The sequence below is a fragment of the Macaca thibetana genome, chromosome 14 (genome assembly GCF_024542745.1).
Source record: "Macaca thibetana thibetana isolate TM-01 chromosome 14, ASM2454274v1, whole genome shotgun sequence".
Lineage (NCBI taxonomy): Eukaryota > Metazoa > Chordata > Mammalia > Primates > Cercopithecidae > Macaca > Macaca thibetana.
The window spans coordinates 55,850,714-55,875,160 of record NC_065591.1 but is presented as its reverse complement, the minus strand read 5'-3'; the positions used below and the strand labels follow the sequence as shown (position 1 = coordinate 55,875,160).

The following is a 24,447-nucleotide window of genomic DNA, read 5'->3' as shown; positions in this document are numbered from 1 at the left end:
TCCTGACTGGCTGGGTGCAGTTATCCCAGCACTTTGGGAGGTCAAGGCAGGGAGATTGCTTGAGGCCAGGAGTTCGAGACCAGCCTGGGCAACATGTTAAGACCCTGTCTCTACCAGAAAAAAAACAAACAAAAACAAAAACAATTTAGCCAGGTGTGGTTATATATACATGTGCCTATAGTCCTAGCTACTCGGGAGGCTGAGGTGGGAGGATTGCTTGAGCCCAGGAGTTCGAGGTTGCAGTGAGCTATGATCGTGCCATTGCACTCCAGCCTGGGTGACAGAGAGAGACCCTATCTCAAAAAAACAAAAAAGAAGTCCTGTTCAAACATAAATGATTATTATTATTTGGTTATGTTTCTCTGTGGCACTTAGCACTTTTTTCCTTCTCTCCAGAGTCATCCACTTCATGGTTTATCTTCCCTACTCCACCCTGAGCATCTGGAGAGCACAGTCTGTGTTCTAGTAATCTCTAGAGGATTCTACCATTTCAACTCAGCACCCAGAAAATATAAGGTACCCAAGAGATGATTGTGGAATAACTTGATTAATCTGAAATCCAAAGCATTCCCCCCAGAATTCCTTTTTTTTTTTTTTTGAAATGAAAGGCCTCACATATTTATTACTGAACCCAGCCAACCAACGCATTCATAATAGATTCAGAGAGGAAAATACGTCGAACTCTCCAGAGACTGGTGACATTTTCAGTTTGATATGGTAATGTGATCGTGACCTTCAGACAGCACAAATATATGTGCCATCTCATGTGCAATTCCTTATAGACCCAGCTTGGTTCTTCTCCAATGTCTCCTTTTGGAGTTGTACCTTATTTTTCCAGTTTTCATCCGAATCCACTGGGGAATGGGGCGATTTTGCTTTTGTTTCTTGGCCAGGAATCGCTTAATCCTGAAAGTCTTGTGAGAAGACATGGCGAGAAGTGGAGGAAAGAACACACCACGATGGCGGAGAAAGGAAAAGAGGGGCTCCCCCCAGAATTCTGTTAATTCCTAGGCCAAAATCTCAAAAGGCTTTTGAGAACTTGAACCTTTCCCTGGAATCATAGCTAAATAAGCTCTGACCTTTTTCATAGTGGGTGGGATGAGATAAGTAATTTCAGGAAGATGTGTCCTTGCATTGATTTGTTCACCTGGCCAACCTAAGGCCACGCAGAGAAAGAAAAGTCTTGGTTTGTTTATTTTCTGTTTATTTATTAAATTTCTGGTTTATTTTGCTCTGACTGCCCTCATTAAAGGGTGTAGGCTTCAGGAAAGTGCAGACTGAATGAAGTAACTTCCCGAAGGCCCTGACCTGCAGGGCAGATTTGGAGCTCCCTCCTGGTCCAAACTTAAACTTCTGGGAAGTTTTGCGTTTAATGAAGGGAATTGGTGGTCAGTTCTAGTCAAACATCTGGGAGCCCAGCCCCGATGTTCTCCCTCATGTCTGTGTTGTATTCATGTCCTTAGATTTCCTGTCTGAACACAGAGTCTGGAGCTCCTAAGGATCACAGGAGTTTGGAAAACAAAAAAAAACTTTTCTCTTTCTTTTTTTTTTTCTGAGACAGAATCTCACTCTGTCGCTCAGGCTGGAGTGCAATGGCAGGATCTTAGCTCACTGCAACCTCCATCTCCCGGGTTCATGTGATTCTCCTGCCTCAGCCTCCCAAGTAGCTGGGATTACAGGTGCCCACCACCACACCCAGCTAATTTTTGTATTTTTAGTACAGACAGGGTTTCACCATGTTGGTCAGGCTGGTCTCGATCTCCTGACCTCAGGTGATCCACCCACCTCAGCCTCCCAAAGTGCTGGAATTACAGGCGTGAGCCACCATGCCTGGCTGGAAAACCAAACTTTTAAAAGAGGGAATGAAGGACCCAGATCACCTATTGAAATAGTCTACATGTGGCCCCAGTCCCAGAATTGGCTGGAGCTACTTTTTGGCTGATTTTGCAATGGAGACATTAACTCTTTTCAGCCACAAGCATTAAGTTGAAAAGGTAATGTGGCTTAACTTATAACATACTGACCCACTAGTTTTCAACCTGCCTCATCTTATGTTGCAGCAATGATGCTATTCTAGGAACCTGGGCCTTACCAGGGCAGAAACGACAGGGCCATGCCTTAGAGAAGGAAAGTTCCATTATTGCAGGTATCTGAGGAAGTTCATACGCACATAATTAAATTACAGTCTTTGTTAGAAACAGGATTTCAGCTCTTGTAGACCAAAGACAATTGCTGATGGGTAGGGAGTGGGAATGAGAACAGTCCAAGGATATTGTTGGCAGGCCAAGGATCACCAAAGGAAACTCTGAGCTGGGCGGGTCAGCAGCACTCGGCCAGTGCTTGGCAGGCTCTGCAGCATAAGCTGGATATTGCTTAAAAGGAACTCCCTGTACCACATCTTCCCTTCCTGGATGGTCCAAGTCACTCCCAACTCACTTCTGGAAGGATGTCCCTTGACTTCCAGGTTCTGACCTTTCTTCCTCTTGGTGCCTCTGTCTCCTCCCCAACTGATATCTTATCTCTCTTCCTGACCCTGGCTTCCTGTCTGGGCCTCAACAATGCTCTGACAACTTCTTTAGGTAATGCTCCCCTTGCCTAACTGCCTTTTGGTCTCTCTTCCCCACATGCAATCACAGGTGCTCTTCCCAGGGACCTTAGGCAGCATGGCCTGATGGAAGGAGACTGGATTTTGAAGCCAAACAGCTGTGTGTGTTTTTGTTTTGTTTTGTTTTTTGAGACAGAGTCTTGCTCTGTCACCTAGGCTGGAGTGCAGTGGCACAATCTCAGCTCACTGCAACCTCTACCTCCTGGGTTCAAGCAATTCTCATGCCTCAGCCTCCAGAGTAGCTGGGATTACAGACAAGTGTCACCATGCCCTGCTGATTTTTGTATTTTTAGTAGAGATGGGGTTTTGTCATGTTGGCCAGGCTGGTCTCAAACTCTTAGCCTCAAGTGATCCCCCCACATTGGCCTTCCAAAGTGCTGGTATTATAGGCATGAACCACCATGAAGCCAAACAGATGTGTGTCCTAATCCTGGCTCTTCCATTTGTTAACAGGGTGAACTTGAGCAAATTATTCCATTTCTTCAACTGTAAAATGGGAATACTTTATCTTACTGGATTTCTGTGGGGGCTTGGTGAGATAAGGGATGTAGGACACTGAGCAGGTTGACCCTTTGTAAATGGTGGCTCTTACTAAAAGTGAAGACAGACAGGAGCACACACATTGCATAAATGCCACCTTCTCGTCTCAACAGTGATAACATCTGACCAAGATACCAAGCATTTACCCTATGTGGAAAAGTCCTGCATAGATGGAGCTGCCACTTCCTCATTTGTAGCCTGCTCTAATATTTCACAATCTGTGTAGTTAGGAAATAGTTCTTAATATCTAACCTAAGTTCCTTCTGCTACAGTATGTCATAGCACACTTATTTTTAAAATAACACACAGGCCAGGCACGGTGGCTCACACCTGTAATCCCAGCACTTTGGGAGGCTGAGGTGGGCAGATCATTTGAGGTCAGGAGTTCAAGACCAACTTGGCCAACATGGTGAAACCCTGTCTCTACTAAAAATACAAAAAAAAAAAAAAAAAAAAAAATAGCTGGGTGTAGTGGTGTGCTCCTGTAATCCCAGCTACTTGGGAGACTGAGGCAGGAGAATTCCTTGAACCCAGGAAGCAGAGGTTGCAGTGAGCCAAGATCGTGCCATTACACTCCAGCCTGGGCGACAGAGCAAGACTCTGTCTCAAAACAAACAAACAGCAAACCACACACACACACACACACACACACACACACACACACACAGAGGCCCATGAAAATGAGCAGATTTTTCTATGAGTCAGGCATTCACCTGCCTTGGGTTTGCTCTTATCTTCAAGAAACCAGTAAATATTTGTGGTGTGGCTACTGCAGGCAGGGACTATGCTAGGCTGTGCTGGGGAACTCCAAAGAGGTGTGACAAGACTCCAGCTCTAGGAATCTCAGTCCTTCTTCTCTCTTTAGTTTTCAATTGCAGGTGAATGACTGTGTCAGTTTACATATTCTATAAACACAGCAAAGGAGTTTAGTGGGACTGATCACATTGGTAGCTAATCAATGACTGGATGTACAGCTTGGCTCTGGCAAGGATTGAAATGAAAATTGTGGGTCAATCTTCAACATTTAAGCAGATGACACTAAGTGGCCCCAGGAAACAGGTTATTTCATTCAGCTACTCAGGTGCATCTTGCAGCTAATCCTTCTTGGTGGGCTGTTAGAATGAACCGTATCTTTTCAGCTATGTGGTCCAGAATCCAAGTGGCTAAGAAGCTCCTGTTGAGGGAAATGTTTGCCCTGCCTGAAAGCAAGGGCAGACTTCTCAACTTTACACATGTCCACTCTGACCCTCCCTGCGGGCTGAGAGGATACCCTGTGGACCACAGACAGCCTATAGATGTGTTTTGTTTGGTTCAATGGTGTTTTACTTTTGTTTTTTAAGTTGAATTGTTTGCCAAAAATCTAAAAACTGATAGATTCACATGATCCAGGTTTCTGGCTTTCCTTTTTTTTTTTTTTTTTTTTTTTTTTTTTTGAGACAGAGTCTCGCTCTGTCGCCCAGGCTGGAGTGCAGTGGCCGGATCTCAGCTCACTGCAAGCTCCGCCTCCCAGGTTCACGCCATTCTCCTGCCTCAGCCTCCCCAGTAGCTGGGACTACAGGCGCTCGCCACCTCGCCCGGCTAGTTTTTTGTATTTTTTTTTTAGTAGAGACGGGGTTTCACCACGTTAGCCAGGATGGTCTCGATCTCCTGACCTCGTGATCCGCCCGTCTCAGCCTCCCAAAGTGCTGGGATTATAGGCTTGAGCCACCGCGCCCTGCCGATTTCTGGCTTTTCTTGAAAAATGGAAGCTCTGGAGATACTGAAGCTCCATTTCCTCATAGTAACATCACCTAGATCTGAGTGAAGATGCTGTCGCTGGGTGGGGCCACCATTTCCTACTGCCTCACTCTGGTCAGTTTCATTCATCTATGGAACTTGCCTGGGCTCTGAAGGCATTTGAATTTTGGACTCTTGGCCTGTGAAGTCCTCTTTGGTCACTGATAGAGAGCACAGCTGCCAGTGATCTGTTTCTTTGTATTCTCTGCTCTCTCCCCCTCTATGAGAAATGATACTAGCATATCAGTGTTTGTGACTCCTGCAGAATCATATCTTCTCCAAGTTTACATTTAATGCCCACTATTGAAGATATTTCACTACAGTTGGAAACATTTCTCATGTTACCTCTTAGTCCTCATATAAGGAGTGAGGGGATGAATCCCCACCCCCTGTTTTTTTGAGCTGAAGTCTCACTCTGTTGCCTGGGCTGGAGTACAATGGCACAATCTCGGCTCTCTGCAACCTCCCTGTCCTGGGTTCCAGGGATTCTCCCATCTCAGCCTCCTGAGTAGCTGGGATTATAGGCGTGCACCACCATGCCCAGTTAATTTTTGTATTTTTAGTAGAGATGGGGTTTCACCATGTTGGCCAGGCTGGTCTTGAACTCCTGACCTCAGGTGATTCACCCTCCTTGGCCTTCCAAAGTACTGGGATTACAGGTATGAGCCGCCGTGCCTGGCCTGATGCATCCATTTTTGAAATTTGTCTCTTTGCACTGTTTCTAGGTTCTTTATAGTCCAAGGGGCTTCTGTGTGGGCAAAGGAATACCCTTTACAACTTCCAGTATAATTGATGCTCACTTTATCAAATTTATATTCCTAGGGAACAAAATCAGGAAATAAAAATTTTTTTCTTTCCTTTTTCTTTTGAGACAGAGTCTTGCTCTGTCACCCAGGCTGGAGTACAGTGGCATAGTCTCTGCTCACTGCAACCTTTGCCTCCTGGGTTCAAGTGATTCTCCTGCCTCAGCCTCCTGAGTAGCTGAGATTACAGGCACATGCTACCATGCCCGGCTAATTTTTATATTTTTAGTAGAGATGGAGTTTCACCATGTTGGCCAGGCTGGTTTTGAACTCCTGACCTCAGGTGATCTGCCTGCCTTACAGGCGTGAGCCACAGAGCCTGGCCAGAAGTAAAAATTTCTAAGCCACATTTTTGCATTTAAATCCTGATTACAAACTATATTTCTTTTGGGTGAAAATAATAGAAAAGCTTGACTCAAAATGTCCTAAGCAATAAGGATTTTTTCTTTTTTTTTGAGATGGGGTCTCACTGTGTCACTCAGGTTGGAGTGCGGCGGTATGATCAAGGCTCAGTGCAGCCTCAACCTCCTGGGCTCAAGTGATCCTCCTGCCTCAGCCTTCCATGTAGCTGGGACCACAGGTGCATATCACCATGCCTGGCTAATTTTTTGATTTTTTTTTTTTTTTTTTTTTTTTTTGTAGAGATGGGGATCTCAATTTGTTGCTCAGGTTGAAAGGAAATTTATTATCTCCCATAACATGAAACCAGGAGGTAGGGTGGACTTCGGGCACAGTACGTCTGGGCTTGGGCTCCATTTCCTGTGATTCTTTCATTGCTGCCCTTCTCAGTGTATTTGTATCATTCTCAGCTAGCAATGTGACTGGTACAGTGACAATGTCATATCCAGGCACAGTTCGGAGCAGGAAGTGGGATTCTTACTATTTCCTTTTTGGGGGGACTGTGGAAACCTCTCCTAGAAGCCTCACAGTGAACTTTTCTTGAAACCTCATTGGCCAGAATTGTGTAACACACCTGTTCCTAAATGAACCACTGGCGAGAATGGGACTGCCAGTTGGCTTTTACTAATCATCTCAGAGTGGAATGAATGTTGGGAGTCTATCATAAGGATCATTACATAAACTTAAATTAAATTCCCTTAAAGAATCTAAATTACAATAATAAATTCAATAAGACTGATCTCTTAAACCTGCGAACATCCTAACACATCAAATAACGGACAGAAACATGAAAATAAAATGATCACGAAGGCTAAAATTATACTTAAATCTAATTTTAAAACATTAAAATCATGGATTTAATTTATTTTTATTGCCTCTACACTTATTCTTTTTTTTTTTTTTTTTGAGACGGAGTCTCGCTGTGTCTCCCAGGCTGGAGTGTCTCTAAAAAAAAAATTTGAATACATAATTTCAGGAAATCCCCTGGGAAGAGTATAGACATGGCAAGTGCCACTGATAGAGCAAGCAAAGTTTAATGATTAAAAGGTGCCCAGCCTCCACAGAGCGTATGACTCTATTCACATGAACTGTCCAGAAAAGGCAAATTCAAAGGGACAGAAAGGAGATTATTTGTTTGAGTGGTGGCCGGGCCAGGAGGAGCGGGGACCTTCTAAACCTTAGTCAGCATGACTGTTTAAGCAGTTTTTTAATAACAGGGTGTGATGGAAATGTTACCATACAAAACTGTTTGTGGTGATGTTTTTGCATAACTCTGAGTATGCAACCATCACCAAAAACCAGTTTTACAAATTTTTAAACAATTTAAAACAGGTGAATTGTATGGTATGTAAATTTATTTATACAATCCTGTTATTAAAAGAATGTAAGAGGCACCCTAATGCATGCTGACTAAGGTTTAGAAGGTGCCACCAAGTCCCCTGCTCCAGCCAAGAATCAATCTCAAACAAATAATATAACAACCTACAACCTTTGCCAGTATGAAGTAGTCTTACTTGAATTTGGGGTTTAGTAATATTACTGTAACCCTAGAAAAATGTCAAAATAAATATTACTTATAAGAATAAGTGTAGAGGCGGCCGGGCGCGGTGGCTCAAGCCTGTAATCCCAGCACTTTGGGAGGCCGAGACGGGCGGATCACGAGGTCAGGAGATCGAGACCATCCTGGCTAACACGGTGAAACCCTGTCTCTACTAAAAAATACAAAAAACTAGCTGGGCGAGGTGGCGGGCGCCTGTAGTCCCAGCTACTCGGGAGGCTGAGGCAGGAGAATGGTCTAAACCCGGGAGGCGGAGCTTGCAGTGAGCTGAGATCTGGCCACTGCACTCCAGCCTGGGCGACAGAGCAAGACTGTGTCTCAAAAAAAAAAAAAAAAAAAAAAAAAAAATTTTGCTTGGTTAGTATTATATAATTGATTATAGTGTCTTTGTTATATATTGACCCAGATGTTTGGAATGATTGGAAATATTCACATGCCTTATATTAGACATTCACACCCTTCCTTACTTCATTCATGTCTGCTTCCATTCCCCTTTCCTTTCTTCCTTCCACAAATATGTATTGAGCATCTTCTCTGTATCAGGTATTGGAGTGGCAGGCACTGGAGATCCAACAAGTGAACATGCATGCATGGCCCTTTCCCTCGTGGACTCATGGTTTGGTGTAGTCCTGTCCCTTCTGCTGATGACTGGAGGAGGCCATGCCATATGGGTGCTGCTGAGTTACCACTCAGAACGATACAGCAGGCCCTTAGAGCAGCTTCCTCCTCCTTCCCATGTTTCCAGTCTTTCCTCATCTCTTCAGCCATCTAACCCTTGACATACTATCTTCAGATGTGTAATTACATATATATGCAGACTTTTCTGTACATACGTAACAGAATAACAACTCATAAATATATGTCAGATTTGCTTTGTTATCAAGTTTTATTTGATTAAAATACTAAACTGTTCGTTTATCTCATACTTAGATTCTTCCATAAAAAGATTAAATTGGAAGCATAGCACAGGTTATTTATAAATAGCCAAAGTATAGATGTGCAGAGCTAACTGGAAAATCTTACAGTTGAGCACTAAATTTATTTTAGACTAAAAATGAATGCAAACAAATTTGCAACAATGAAGAGTTCTGAATGGTAATATATTATTCAAATAAAGATTATAAAAAAGAAGAGGTTACAAGAATAAATTTGGAGACAGGTTAAAAATTAAGGAAGTATGTGGTAGAGAACATTACTGAAATTTCTATTTTAGAATAAGATAGAGTTGGATAAAAAATCAAACATTTTAATAAAAACTGATGGTCTTAAAAAGAAAAGTATTCTTCAGTTGTATCCCCTGGAAACAATGTCCCCCTAACTCATTATCAAACTGTTTCATTTCTTGTTTTTTTTTTTGTTTTTTTTTGTGTTTTTTAGACAGAGTCTTGCTCCGTCACCCAAGCTGGAGTGCAGCGGTGCGAACTTGGCTCACTGCCACCTCTGCCTCCTGGGTTCAAGTGATTCTCATACCTCAGCCTCCTGAATAGCAGGGATTACAGGTGTGCACCGCCACACCTGGCTAATCTTTTTTTTTTTTTTTTTTTTTTTTTTTTTGTATTTTTGGTGGAGACGTGGTTGTGCCATGTTGGCCAGGCTGGTCTCAAACTCCTGGCCTCAAGTGATCTGCTCGCCTCAGCCTCCCAAAGTGCTAGGATTACAGGCTTGAGTCACTGAGCCTGGCCTATTGTATTTCTTCTGTTAAGTTCATTTTGTGTATAAAATATATTTCTCTCTGGTAATGGGGGAAGAATGTATTCAGGGAACTTGTGAGTAAGCCAAAGAGTATTGTAAAAAAGCAGCAATTATACCAAGAACAGGAAAAACTGAATAACCTTCATGGTCACTTAATAACCAGATAAAAAGAGAGTCTGATAATGTGTTACAAAATGGTGTGTAAATCAGATGCCATAAAAAAAAAAAAAAAAAAAAAAAAAAAAAAAGCTGACTCTGCAGACTCAATCCTTTCTTTCCTGGCTGGTAAAACCTTTGAAAGACACTATTAATAAAGATTAGATAATGGAGGACTGGAAACATGGGAAGGAGGAGGAAGCCGCTCTGAGGGCCTGCTGTATGGTTCTGAGTGGTAACTCAGCAGCACCCACATGGCATGGCCTCCTCAAGTCATCCGCAGAAGGGACAGGACTGCACCAAACCATGAGTTCACGAGGGAAAGGACCGTGCATGCATGTCCACTATTGGATCTCCAGTGCCTGGCACAATACCTGATACAGAGAAGATGCTCAATACATATTTGTGGAAGGAAGAAAGGAAAGAGGAAAGGAAGGCATGGAGAAAAAAAGAAAGGGAGTGAAGAATGGAGGAAAAGATGTTCGATGCTTTCCCAGAGGGAGAGGATGAGTGGAGAGTGATGACCTCTTCTCTACTACTCTCTGCTGTTAGTTTCTTGTGTGGAGTCAGAGGCCTGAGTTGTTCTGTCCTTATTGAGTCAATAATGGGGCAGAGGACAGGTGGATATTCAGCCTGAGGCTGAACTGGACCTTGGAAACCAGTATTTGCCCTGTCCCACTTGGATGCCAATATTTGCCTAGAAACTCTATGGATACATGGCTGTCAGTTAGAGGTTTGCATCAGATTCAAACCATAGATGTCCTCATTAGAAGATGTTGGGAAAGAGGAAACACATGAGTATCCCAGAATTAGGACTTCAGAGGGGCTTCAGAGCTGCTTCCAACTGTCTCCTCTGCTTCTCTCCCACAAGCTGAAGTCAATGGCTACAGTAGCCATAATTGAAGCATTCTTTGCCACTCCCAGGTCAAGTAGGCTAAAATTTCATCCAGTGGAGATTAATTTACACTTGTAGGTTAATACCCATGATGGCTGAAGCATTGGTCATTCACACCTGAATATAAATTGCTTTAATTTAGATTGGTTTCCCACACTTAGGAGATTTTGATGGAGAGGGTGAAAGGGAGACTTTGGACCCCTCTAGTGGCACTCCTTCCTTGCATCCATCCTCCCTCCCTCCCTCCCTCCCTCCCTCCCTCCCTCCCTCCCCTCCTTCCTTCCTTCCTTCCTTCCTTCCTTCCTTCCTTCCTTCCTTCCTTCCTTCCTTCCTTCCTTCCTTCCTTCCTTTCTCCCTCCCTCCCTCCTTCCCCTTCTCTCTCTCTTCGTTTCTTTTTTTTTTGAGACAGGGTCTTGCTCTGTCACCTAGGCTGGAGTGTGGTAGTACAATCACAGCTTACTACAACCTTGAACTCTTGGGCTCAAACGATCCTTCCACCTTGACCTCCTAAGTAGCTAGGACTACAGGCAAGTGCTACCACACCTGGCTAATTTTTAAACTAATTTTGTAGAGATGGAGTCTCACCCTGTTGTACAGGCTGGTCTCAAACTCCTGGCCTCAAGCAATCCTCCTGCCTTGGCCTCCACAAGTGTTGGCATTACAAGCATGAGTCACTGCACACTGCTGTGGCTGCACTGTCTTAGTCTTAGTCTTTTTCACGGGCTCCTCTATAAGCCACTCCTTAATTTAAGCCACAGCTTAATAAGCTGACCCCTATCCCCACCCAATGCAGTTGAAAATTCTCATATAACTTTTGACTTCCCCAGAATTGACTACTAATAGCCTCCTGTTGACCAGAAAAGGAAGAAAAAAGCTGGAAGCCTCACACTTCCTGGTTTTAAAAGTACTACAATGCTATAGTAATCAAAACAGTATGGCACTGGTGTAAAGACAGACATACAGACTAATGGAATAGAATAACAGTCAATAAACATAAACAGTTGATTAACACATATTTTGTATGTTATATTTATTATATACTGAATTCTTACAATAAAGCTATAGAAATAAAATATTATTAAGAAAATCATAAGGAAGAGAAAATACATTAACATTTATTAGGTGGAAGTGGATCATCATAAACTTCTTCATGATGAGTAGGCTGAGGGGGAAGATGAGGGATTGATCCTACTGTCTCTGAGTGGCAGAGCAGAAGAAAAACTGCATGTAAGTGGGCCCACACAGTTTAAACCTGTGTTGTTCAAGCATCAACTGTACATGTATGTTACACCTGAGCTGGGCATTACCCACAATTCCTCAGACTACCCATAGGGACCATGAGAAAATCTCAGTCATTTCTTCAGGCTTTGCCTCTTGCCCTTGGGTTTGGATCCTTGACTTGGCCTGTTCTTCCTGATTTCTCCACCTCTGGTTTTATACCAGATTTCCCTCCTCTTTGTCTTGTCCTGAGATTTCACTACTTGGCTTGGCTTTTTTTTCTAATTTTTTTATTGTGGTAAAGTACACATAACATAAAATTTACCGTCTTAACTATTTTTAGGTATACAATCAGTAATATTAACTACATTCATAACATTGTACAACCATCATCACCATTCGTAACTCTTTTCATCTTGTAAAACTAAATCTACACCAACTAAACAACAGCTCCCCATTCTCCTCTCCCCACAATCCTGGCAACCACGATTTTACTTCTGTGTCTATGATTTAGATTAGTCTGTAAGTACCTCATATAAGTGGAATCATATAATGTTGGTCTTTTTGCAACTGGCTTATTTCATTTAGCATAATGTCCTCAGCCTTCATCCATGCAGCATGTATCACTATTTCCTTCCTTTTTAAAGCGGAAGAATATTCCATTGTACGCATATGCCACATTTTGCTTATTCATTCATCCCTCCATGGACATAGGTTGCTTTTCCTTTTCAGCTATTATGAATAATGCTGTTATGAAATAGATACACAAATAACTCTTTGAGACCCTATTTTCAATTCTTTTGGGTAATACCAAGAAGTGGAATTGCAGGATCATGTGGTAATCCTATTTTTAACATTTTGAGGAACCATCATATTGTTTTCCACAATGACTATATCATTTTACATTCCTACTGTCCATGCACAAGGTTTCCAATTTCTCCACATCCTTGCCAACACTCACTCTTTCCTTTTTTTGATAGTAGGTATCCTAATGGGTGTGAAGTGATAGCTCATTGTAGTTTGATTTTCATTTCCCTAATGATTAATAAGGTTGAGCATCTAATCAACATTAGTAATGTTGAGCATTAGTGTTTTTGCATACCTTCTTTGAATATTCAAGTCCTTTGCCCACTTAAAATTTGAGGGTTTTTTGTTGTTGTTGAGATTGAGGAGTTCTTTATATATTCTAAATATTAAACTCGGCTGGGCGCGGTGGCTCAAGCCTGTAATCCCAGCACTTTGGGAGGCCGAGACGGGCGGATCACGAGGTCAGGAGATCGAGACCATCCTGGCTAACACGGTGAAACCCCGTCTCTACTAAAAAAAAAATATGAAAAAAACTAGCCGGGCGAGGTGGCGGGCGCCTGTAGTCCCGGCTACTCGGGAGGCTGAGGCAGGAGAATGGCGTAAAAACCCGGGAGGCGGAGCTTGCAGTGAGCTGAGATCCGGCCACTGCACTCCAGCCTGGGCGACACAGTGAGACTCCATCTCAAAAAAAATAAAATAAAATAAAATAAATAAATAAATAAATATTAAACTCTTATGCGATATATGCCTTGCAAATATTTTTGCCCATTCTGTGGGTTGTCTTTTTGCCCTGTTGAGATTGTCTTTTGATGCACAAAATTAAAAAATTTCCATGAAGTCCAATTTGTCTATTTTTTCTTTTGTTGCCTATGTCTTTGGCATCAAAGCCAAGAACTCATTGCCAAATCTAATGTAGTGAAAATTTGTCCTATGTTTTCTGCTAAGAGTTTTAGGTCTTACCTTTGGGTCTTTGATCTATTTTAAGTTAAGTTTTGTATATCATGTTAGGCAAGAATCCAAATTCATTATTTTCCCTGTGGATGATATCCAGTTTTTTCAATATTATTTGTTGAAAAGATTGTCCTTTCCCCTTTGAAGGGGCTTGGCACCTTTGTCAAATGCCACTTGATGATGTATGCAAAGGTTTCTTTCTTGGGTCTTTATTCTATTCCATTGGTCTATATGCATGTCTTTATGCCAGTACAAACTGTTTTGGTTACTGTAATTTTGCAGTAGTTTTGAAATCAGGAAGTGTGAGGCCTCCAGCTTATTCTTCTTTTACAAGATTGTTTTGGCTATTTGGGGTCCCTTGAGATTCCATATGAATTTTAGGATTTTTTTTCTTTATTTTTTCAAGAGGGAGTTTTGCTCTTGTCACCCAGGCTGGAGTGCAAGGGTGTGATCTCGGCTTGACCATCTCCCAGGTTCAAGCAGTTTTCCCACCTCAGCTTCCTGAGTAGCTGGGATTACAGGCACTTGCCACCACACCCAGCTAATTTTTGTATTTTTAGTAGAGACGGTGTTTCATCACATTGGCCAGGCTGGTCTTGAACTCCTGACCTCAGGTGATCCTCCCACCTCCGCCTCCCAAAGTGCTAGAATTACAGATGTGAGTCACCATGCCTGGAGTAGGATTTTTATTTTTTTCTATTTCTGCAAAAAATGTCATTGGGATTTTGATAGAGATTGCATTGAATCTGTAGATTGCTTTGGGTAGTATTGACATCTTAACAAAATTAAGTCTTCTAATCAATGAACATGGGATAACTTTCCACTTATTTGTGTTTTCTTTTTTCTTTTCTTTTTTTTTTTTCTGAGACAGAGTTTCGCTCTTGTTGCCCAGGCTGGAGTGCAATGGCACAATCTTGGCTCACTGCAACCTCCGCCTCCTGGGTTCAAGTGATTCTCCTGTCTCAGCCTCTTGAGTAGCTGGGATTACACGCATGCACCACCGCACCCAGCTAATTTTGTATTTTTAGTAGAAATGGGGTTTCTCCATGTTGGTTACGCTGGTTTTGAACTCCCGACCCCAGGTGATCTACCTGCCTCTGCCTCCCAAAGTGTTGGGATTACAGGTGTGAGTCACTGTGCCTGGCCTAGTTGTGTTTTCTTTAATTTCCTTCAGCAACGTTTTGTAGTTTTCATTGTACAAGTCTTTTACCTTCCTGGTTAAGTTACTTATTAAGTATTTTACTCTTTTTAAAATATACATCTTAACATTTTATACTTTTTTTTTTGAGATGGGGTCTTACTGTGCTGCTCAGGCTAGTCTTCAACCCTGACCTCAAGTGATCCTCCTGCCTCAGTTGCCCAAAGTGTTGAGATTACTGTGCCTGGCCATTTTATTCTTTTTGATGCTACTATAAATGAAATTGTTTTTGTAATTTCCTTTTTGGATTGTTCATTGTTAGTGTATAGAAATACACTGATACAGCTGATTTTTGAGTGTTGATTTTGTATCCTGCAACTTTGCTGAATTCACTCACTAGTTCTAAACATTTTGAGAGGTGGAATCTTGGGGTTTTCTACATATAAGATCATATCATCTGTGAACAGAGATAATTTTATTTTGTCCTTTCCAATCAGAATGTTTTCTTTTTTTTTTTTTTCCTTGCCTAATTGCTCTGGCTAGGACTTCCAGTACTATGTTGAATAAAAGTGGTGGGAGTATGCATCCTTACCTTGTTTCTGATCCTAGAGGAAAAACTTATAGTTTTAGACTATTGAGTATAGTCTAAATAGTCTTATAGTTTTAGACTATTGAGTATATTTTTTTCTCCTTAAAAAATCCTGTCTTGTGCCACCTTTCTGACCGCAAAGACCAAAGAATCTTGGCCAAAATACCATTCTACAACATTCCGCAGTCCTTTTTCTCCTTCATCTATCACATACTTTTTTGTTGTTGTTGTTTTTTTTGTTTGTTTTTTGAGACAGAGTCTCCCTCTATTGCCCAGGCTGGAGTGCAGTGGCGTGATCTTGGCTCCCTGCAACCTCCACCTCCCAGGTTCAAGCAATTCTCCTGCCTCAACCTCTTGAGTAACTGGGATTACAGGTGTGTGCCACTGTGCCTGGATAATTTTTTAATTTTTATTAGAGACTGGGTTTCACTACATTGGTCAGGCTGGTTTCGAACTCCTGACCTCATGATCCCCCTGCCTCGGCCTCCCAAAATGCTGGGATTACAGGAGTGAGCCACCGCACCCGGCCTGTTTTGTTTTGTTTTTGCTCCCATATGTCTGCACATGCAGCTACCTGTTTTTGGAATGTCATTCCTTCCCCTCTATAGCTATCTGTGAACTTTAATTCTCAAGTCTCAAATGCCACATGTAGTAAGCTTCTCCTAATTGTACTCCTAGCCCTGTCCTCAGTGGGTCAGGCTGACATGGATTTTCATGCATTCAATGTGGCAGTAGATCTGGCCTTTGTCGCAGTGGAATTATCACTAAATTGGGGTTTTTCATGGAATGCTGGTCTCAGCCGGAACTCCAGTTTGTAATGTCTGAGAAGTCTTTCAAAGTCAGTCCTGTCACCCAGTTCTTATCATTAAAAGATGGTATTTTGCTGCTTTTGTACCTTGACCAAAACACCCAACCCCAAGGCATCAGAGGCCTTTGTCCTCTTTGGCATCAGAACTCTATTATTATTATTCTCCTTTTTCCTGTTTGTCACTCTCACCCCTCCCATTTGGATAGGCTATCGTGATTATGCCATGCTTTCACAGCTGTTATTATTTTATTCATTCTTCATAATAACTCAGTGAGGCAGAGAGGGGTGTTGTTTTTGCCATTTGAGGAGCCTGCAATCTCACCTGACTCTGAAGACATGAGACAGGCCTAACTTCCTAAGGCTCTGGTTAAATCCTGGACCAGCTTATGAAACTTACCATGGAACCAGAAGTGACCTTTCCTCCTCAGGAAATGGCAGTAATGAAGATGCTATCAGCTACTGCTGAACCCAGTGGTCAGGGGGACCCAGTGGCCAGGGGCTGGATACCACTATCACATCTGCCAACTTTAGTCACAGACATTCAACATTTCTGCTTCCTGTTACCAGATTGTGTCCACTGATTACAGGGTATTTGGGGGAAGATAAGAGCTCTACTGAAGTAACTGACAGGCCTGGTGCTCCTGGCTTAATAGACTCAGATACCAACCAATTCCCTTCTGTCATCTCAGCACTCTTCGCAGTGTTCACCACACTCTAGACCTGCTGGCCTTCATTTGGGTTTCTTTACTAAACCATTCTCCTTTCAGGCTGATCTTTCTGTCTGGAAGGATCTTCCCCCATTTTTTTGCCCAGTTAACTGCAACTCATCCTTCAGGATCCAGACTCATTGTCAATTTCTCATTTGAAGCCTTCCCTGATCCCAACAGACCAGCAAGTTCACCAGTGTATATTATCATATCAACCCCTACATTTTCTTTGTAGCACTTAGCAGGATAACTCTTAGAAAGCAATGACTAAGCGTCAGCCATGACTGAGCTAGCCCTAAATGTAAGAACACAGTCCACGCAGCCAGAACAAATTTAAAAATATTCGGTATACTTTATTTGTACATTTTGAACACTATAGAAACATTTAGCTTCCCATGAGACTTCTTAGAATTCCCTCTTCATCCCTTTCCCATCCAATGTTTTCACATACTGTAGCTGCTCTTTCTTTTTTTTTTCCAACGACTGCCCCTTCCCTCCAAAAAACTGCATCGTGGTCCTCTTTCCTTCTTCCTTTCTTCTTAATTCTCCACTGAAACAAAACAAAACAAAACAAAACAACTGGTCTGGGAAGGTAGGACCCTCCTTGGAAGGCAGGGGAGGGGAAGAATCTGAGTAGGCCAAGACAGAATCTTCTCTGGTGGGCAGAAGAAGGTAACATTTTCTCGGGGACACTATCATGTTACTGCTGCTTGGTTATCTAATGCTACATAACCATCCTTTCCAAAACTTAGTGGCATAAAACAACTACTGTGTTTTTGTTTGTTTGTTTGTTTGTTTTTTTGAAATGGAGTCTCACTCTGTCTCCCAGGGTGGAGTGCATAATCTTGGGTCACTGCAATCTTCGCCTCCTGGGTTCCAGAAATTCTCTGCCTCAGCCTCCCAAGTAGCTGGGATTACAGGCGCCTGCCACCACTCCCAGCTAATTTTTGTATTTTTAGTAGAGACAAGGTTTCACCATCTTGGCCAGGCTGGTCTTGAACTCCTGACCTTGTGATCCACCCGCCTTGGCCTCCCAAAGTGTTGGGATTACAGGCGTGAGCCACAGCGCCCGGCCCCACTATTTTATTATACTCATGATCAGTGGGTTGGAGTTTGGGCAAGGCAGAGCAGGAATGGCTTGTCTTTGCTTCCCAGCATTAGAGGTCTCAGCTGGGTTGGCTCAAATGGCTGGAGATGGCAAGAACAGCTTGACCAGAGTCATATGTCTGGGGCTTCAGTTTTGCTCCATGTAGCGTCTACTGGGTCTAGAGTGTCCCAGGTAGCTCCTTTCCTCCTTTCCTAACATATCTTATTTGTGGGCTGTGTGGTTGAAACAGCTGGGGGTTGGCCAGCATTATTCTCTCTCTCCATGCAGCCTTTCCATGTGGCTTTAGCTTCTTAGAGGATGGAAGGAAGTTTCCAAGAGGGAGCAACCCAAGAGTGAAAATTCCAAGAAATCCAGGTGAAAAGTTTACAACCTAGTTTTAGAAGTCCCTGTTCTGCCACATTCTATTGCTCAAACAAGTCACGAAGTTTAGCCCATATTCCAGAGGAGGGGAATTAGACTTCCTTGATGTGTGTCTATAGGAAGGAATAGAATGAACAGCACAGGCTACCACGATTCATGTCCCTTTCATGGTATTGGCTTGAAGTCCAGGCTCGCATATAAATTAGGTTCAGGTGTGAATGAGGCTCCTTGATTGCAATCTCCTCTGGATCAGAAGAGCCACAAACTAGAGACAAATTATTTGTATCTCTTGCCTGTGTTAGGGGTCCCCCACCCGCGGTTGAATGATTCACTACAAAGACTCACAGGACTCAGCAAATAGTCATATTCATGGCTAATATTTACTACAAGAAGGTACAGGGCAAAGTGGCCAGGCGTGGTGGCTCTCGCCTGTAATCGCAGCTCTTTGGGAGGTCGACGTGGGTGGATCACTTGAGTTCAGGAGTTCAAGACCAGCCTAGGCAACATGGCAAAACCCTGTCTCTACAAAAAATGTAAAAATTAACTGGGCATGGTGGTATGAGCCTGTAGTCCCAGCTACTCGGGAGGCTGAAGTGGGAGAATCGCTTGAACACAGGAGGCGGAGCTTGCAGTGAGTCAAGATCGCACCACGGCACTCCAGCCTAGGCAACAGAGCGAGACTCCGTCTCAAAAAACAAAACAAAACAAAGGCTAACCTTGGAAGCAGACCTTTCTGTCTTTTATCTTTTTTAGAGACTGGTTCTTGCTTTATTGCTCAGGCTGGAGTGGAGTGGTGCAATCATGGCTTACTGTAGCCTCAAACTTCTGGGCTCAAGTGATCCCCCTGCCTCAGCCTCTTAATTAGCTGGGGCTACAGGCATGCACCACCATGTCTGTCTAGCTTTTTACTTTTATTTTTTTGAGGTAGGGTCTCATTTCACTCAGGCTGGAGTGCAGTGGTGCAATCACAGCTCACTGGAGCCTTGACCTCGTGGGCTCATATGATTCTCCCATCTCAGCCTCCTGAGTAGCTGGGACCATAGGTATGCACCACCATGCTCAGCTAATTTTTTTTTTTTATTTGTAGAGACGAGGTCTCATTATGTCGCCCAGGTGGTCTCAAGCTCTTGGGCTCAAGTGATCTTCTGCCCTGGCCTCTCAAAGTGCTGGGATTACAGTCATGAAACACCATGCCTGGCCTAAGCAGACCTTTCTAAGGATAAGTAGAGGGGCCTGCTATGGTTAACTCTATTTTGCACACTGGCCAACATGTAATGGTGATATAAGTACAGCAAAATTATAGCGAATACTCCCATTGAAAAAGGTGGAGGAAGGGCCAGGTTCAGTGGCTCACGCCTGTAATCCTAGCACTTTGGGAGGTCAAGGAGGGTGGATTGCCTAGGTGAGGAGTTCAAGACCAGCCCAGGCAACACAGTGAAACCCTGTATCTACTAAAATACCAAAAATTAAGCCGGGCGTGGTGGCGTGTGCCTGTAATCCCAGCTACTTGGGAGGCTAAGACAGGAGAATCTCTTGAACCTGGGAGGCGGAGGTTGCAGTGAGCCGAGATTGTGCCGTTGCACTCCAGCCTAGATGACAGAGTGAGACTCCATCAAAAAAAAAAAAAAAAAAAAAAAAAAAAAAAGAAAAAGAAAAAAGAAGAAGGTGGAGGGGCCAGGCATGATAGCTTACGCCTGTAATCCTTGTACTTTGGGAGGCTGAGGTGGGTGGATTGCTCAATCTCAGGCTTTCAAGACCAGCCTGGGCAACATGGTGAAACCCCGTCTCTACTAAAAATACAAAGAAATTAGCTGGGCATGGTGGCATGTGCCTGTAGTCCCAGCTATTTGGGTGGCTGAGGGAGGAGAATCGCTTGAACCCGGGAGGTGGAGGTTGCAATGAGCCAAGATCACGCCACTGCACTCCAGCCTGGGGGCATGAAGTGAGACTCTGTCTCAAAAAAAAAAAAAAAAGAATAAGGAAAAGGTGGAGGGAGGAAGAATGAGAGGCACATAGCAGTTACTGGCTCATAGCAATTCTGAAATCCATCCAGGCACATATTTCTAGTTCCTTGACTAAGGCCTAGTCCTGCTCCAAGGGAGTTTTTCTCTGTGATTCTTGGCTCTTCCCTTTGGACCCTTGGCTCTTCCCTTTGGACTCTTGGCTCTGCATTTAGTTTTGCTTCCTTTTCCATAAAAAATAACCTGTGTTTGCAAATAAGTTGCCTTTTCAGTCTGCTTCCTCTCTATATAAAGTTGGGTGCCCTGAGGTCTCTTTTCATTTTGAATTATCTGTTCTTTTCGGTTCAAGTTCATGGTGCTTCTACCAATATAATTCTCTTAAAAACATTTTGAGGCTGGGCGCGGTGGCTCAAGCCTGTAATCCCAGCACTTTGGGAGGCCGAGACGGGCGGATCACGAGGTCAGGAGATCGAGACCATCCTGGCTAACCCGGTGAAACCCCGTCTCTAGTAAAAAATACAAAAAACTAGCCGGGCGAGGTGGCGGGTGCCTGTAGTCCCAGCTACTCGGGAGGCTGAGGCAGGAGAATGGCGTAAACCCGGGAGGCGGAGCTTGCAGTGAGCCGAGATCCGGCCACTGCACTCCAGTTTCGGCGACAGAGCAAGACTCTGTCTCAAAAAAAAAAAAAAAAAAAAAAAAAACCATTTTGAGTTTTCTATTAACAGTATTGAGGCTCACTCTATTAGACAAAAGCCACACTCTAAAGTCTTTTAAGAGACAGGGTCTTGCTCTGTCACCCAGGCTGGGGTGTAGTGGCAAGATCTAGCTGACTGCAGCCTTGACCTCCCAGGCTCAAACAATCTTCCCCACCTCAGCCTCCAGAGTAGCTGGGACTACAGGTGCATGCAACCATGCCCAGCTAATAAGAAAAATTTCTTTTGTAGAACTGGGGGATCTCACTATGTTGGCCAGGCTGGTCTTAAACTCCTGGACTCAAGTGATCCATCTACCTTGGCCTTCGAAAGTGTTGGGATTATAGGCCTGAGCCACTATGTCTGGCCCCCTAAAGTCTTTTTTTTTTTTTTTTTTTTTTTTTTTTTTTTGAGACAGAGTCTCGCTCTATCGCCCAGGCTGGAGTGCAGTGGCGCGATCTCGGCTCACTGCAAGCTCCGCCTCCCGGGTTCACGCCATTCTCCTGCCTCAGCCTCCCGAGTAGCTGGGACTACAGGCGCCCACAACTGCGCCCGGCTAATTTTTTGTATTTTTAGTAGAGATGGGGTTTCACCGTGGTCTCGATCTCCTGACCTTGTGATCCGCCCGCCTCGGCCTCCCAAAGTGCTGGGATTACAGGCGTGAGCCACCGCGCCCGGCCCCTAAAGTCTTTAAAGGCTATTTTCTCTCTTCCTTGGACTTAGAATCAATGTACTCTGAGATAATGCTCTTAAAATTCCTGAAGCCTTTTTGTCTAATTGGGAATGTCTATGAAGCATGCCCTTCAATCTCACAGATGTTTCCTGAGCTGAAAAAAGCCCTTAAGATTATTATTGTTTATTTTTATTTTTATAGTGGCCAGGTCTCACTATGTTGCCCAGGCTGGTCTTGAACTCCTGTCCTCAAGTGGTTCTCCTGGCTTGGCCTCCCAAAGTGCTAGGATTACAGGTGTGAGCCACCATGCCTGGCCCCCCAAGGTTATTTTTTAATTTTTATTTTTTATTTTTTTGATATGGAGTCTTACTCTGTTGCCCAGGCTGGAGTGCTGTGGCGCAATCTCGGCTCACTGCAAGCTCTGGTTCCTGGGTTCACACCATTCTCCTGCCTCAGCCTCCCAAGAAGCTGGGATTACAGGTGCCCACCACCATGCCTGGCTAATTTTTTGTATTTTTTAGTAGAGATGGGGTTTCACCGTGTTAGCCAGGATGGTCTCAATTTCCTGACCTTGTGATCCACCCACCTCAGCCTCCCAAAGTGCTGGGATTACAGGTGTGAGCCACTGTGCCCGGCCTCCCCGAGGTTATTTTTACCCAGAGGCCACACTTTACTTAAAGTGTATTGAATTTAATCTTTGCTATTAGGTCATCTCCTGCTGTGAAAGTCTTTTTGTTGGGAGATACTAGAGGTTAGAAACAGGTTTATTTTTGACCTAGCAAGTCTTGACTTTTTAATATTCTAAGTGCTGCTTGAAAATTAAACAATTCCTTAGTTCAACTTTCTTGTATTTTGTCTTAGACAAATAGAAGACTCCACTTGGCAGTTTCAACACTCTGACTGGAAACTTCCCCAGCCAAACCCATGAGATACAAGATCATTAACTGCGCTTTCTAATTTTCATGAGATACCCTTTCTTTCCTTTCTTTTTTTTTGTTGAGATGTGTCTCACTATGTGACGCAGGCTGGCCTTGAACTCCTGGGCTCATATGATCCTTCTGCCTCAGCCTCCTGAGTAGCTGGGTCTATAGGTACACACCACATACTCACTACTCTTTGTTTTTTACATTACCTTAGAAAACAGTGCTGCCAAACTTTCTGCCACTATACGACAGGAGTCGCCTTTTATCCAACTGTATTAGTTTGCTAAGGGTGCCATAACAACCACAAACAGGGTGGTTTAAACAACAGAATCGGTGGCTTAGACTACAGAAATTTATCATCTCACAGTTCTGTTTTTTTGTGTGTTTGTTTGTTTGAGACAGAGTCTCACTCTGTCACCCAGGCTGGAGTGCAGTGGCTCAATCTCAGTTCACTGTAACCTCTGCCTGCCAGGTTCAAGCTATTCTTGTCCCAAGTAGCTGGGATTACAGGCACGTGCCACCAGGCCCAGCTAATTTTTTGTATTTTAGTAGAGACAGGGTTTTGCCATCTTGGCCAGGCTGGTCTTGAACTCTGGCCTCAAGTGACCCACCTGCCTCAGCCTCCCAAAGTGCTGGGATTATAGGCATGAGCCACTGCTTCTGGCAGCCTCACAGTTCTGGAGGCTAGACGTCCAAGATCAAGGTGTTGGTTGGGTTGATCCTGCCTAAGAGCTGTGAACAATAATCTGTCCCACGTTTCTCTCCTAGATTCTCATGGTTTGCTTGCTGGCAGCAATGTTTGGCATTCTTTGGCTTGTAGATCCATCACTCTGATCTCTGGCTTCAGGCTGGCATGGTGTTCTTTCTGTGTACATGTTTGGGTCCAAAATTTGGACGCCAGTCATAATGGATTAGAACCTATTCTAATGACATCATTTTAAGTGAACTACCTCTGTAAAGACCCTATCTTCAAATATGATTACATTCTGGCTCGGTGCAGTGGCTCATGCCTGTAATCCCAGTGCTTGGGGAGGCTGAAGTGGGAGGATCCTTTGAGGCCAGAAGTTTAGACCAGTGTGGACAACATAGCAAGAACCCATCTCTACAAAAAAAGTAAAAAAATCAGCTGGGCACGGTGGTATGCACCTATAATCCTATCTACTTGGGAGGTGGAGGCAGGAGAATCACTTGAGGACAGGAGTTCAAGGTTACAGTGAGCTATGATTGCACCATTCTACCCCAGCCTAGGTGACAGAGTGAGACCCTGTCGCTAAAAAATCCCAAAAACAAGAGCAAATAAGATCACATTCTGAGGTACTGGGAGTTAGAATTTCAATATGAATTTTGGTGGGGACACAAGTCAACTCAAAGCACCGACCTTCAATAACAATTCCTTCACTGTCCTTCAAGACTTCACTTGAGGTCCTTTTGGCTTCCGCCCACCCCTGTCCAAAGCCAATGACACATGTTTTTCCTTTTGTTTTTGAGACGGAGTCTCGCTTTGTCACCCAGGCTGGAGTGCAGTGGTGTGATCTCCACTCACTGCAAGCTCTGCCTCCTGGGTTCACGCTATTCTCCTGCCTCGGCCTCCTGAGTAGCTGGGACTACAGGCGCCCGCCACCACATCTGGCTAATTTTTTGTATATTTAGTAGAGATGGGGTTTCACCATGTTAGCCAGGATGGTCTTGATCTCCTGACCTTGTGATCCACCTGCCTCGGCCTCCCAAAGTGCTGGGATTACAGGCCTGAGCCACCGTGCCTGGTCGACACATTTTTCATTGTTGCAGTATCTAACTTCACCAATTTCATTATCAGTTATGGGCTGATCAGGAAAGTGGCCACCACTATGGAATTAAGCTTTATTCTAAGAGTTGGGGCCGGGCGCGGTGGCTCAAGCCTGTAATCCCAGCACTTTGGGAGGCCGAGACGGGCGGATCATGAGGTCAGGAGATTGAGACCATCCTGGCTAACCCAGTGAAACCCCGTCTCTACTAAAAAATACAAAAAACTAGCCAGGCGAGGTGGCGGGCACCTGTAGTCCCAGCTACTTGGGAGGCTGAGGCAGGAGAATGGCGTGAACCTGGGAG

At 43.8% G+C, this 24,447-nt stretch overlaps 1 protein-coding gene across 1 annotated transcript; it reads right to left on the bottom strand.

The window, feature by feature from the left end:
- Window positions 1-599: 599 nt before the first annotated feature.
- On the bottom strand, window positions 600-975 carry LOC126935665 (60S ribosomal protein L39-like). Its single transcript, XM_050757448.1, has one exon. It carries the CDS (start codon window positions 927-929, stop codon window positions 777-779), a length of 153 nt encoding a protein of 50 aa, XP_050613405.1. The 5' UTR covers window positions 930-975; the 3' UTR covers window positions 600-776.
- Between the last annotated feature and the right edge of the window lie 23,472 nt (window positions 976-24,447).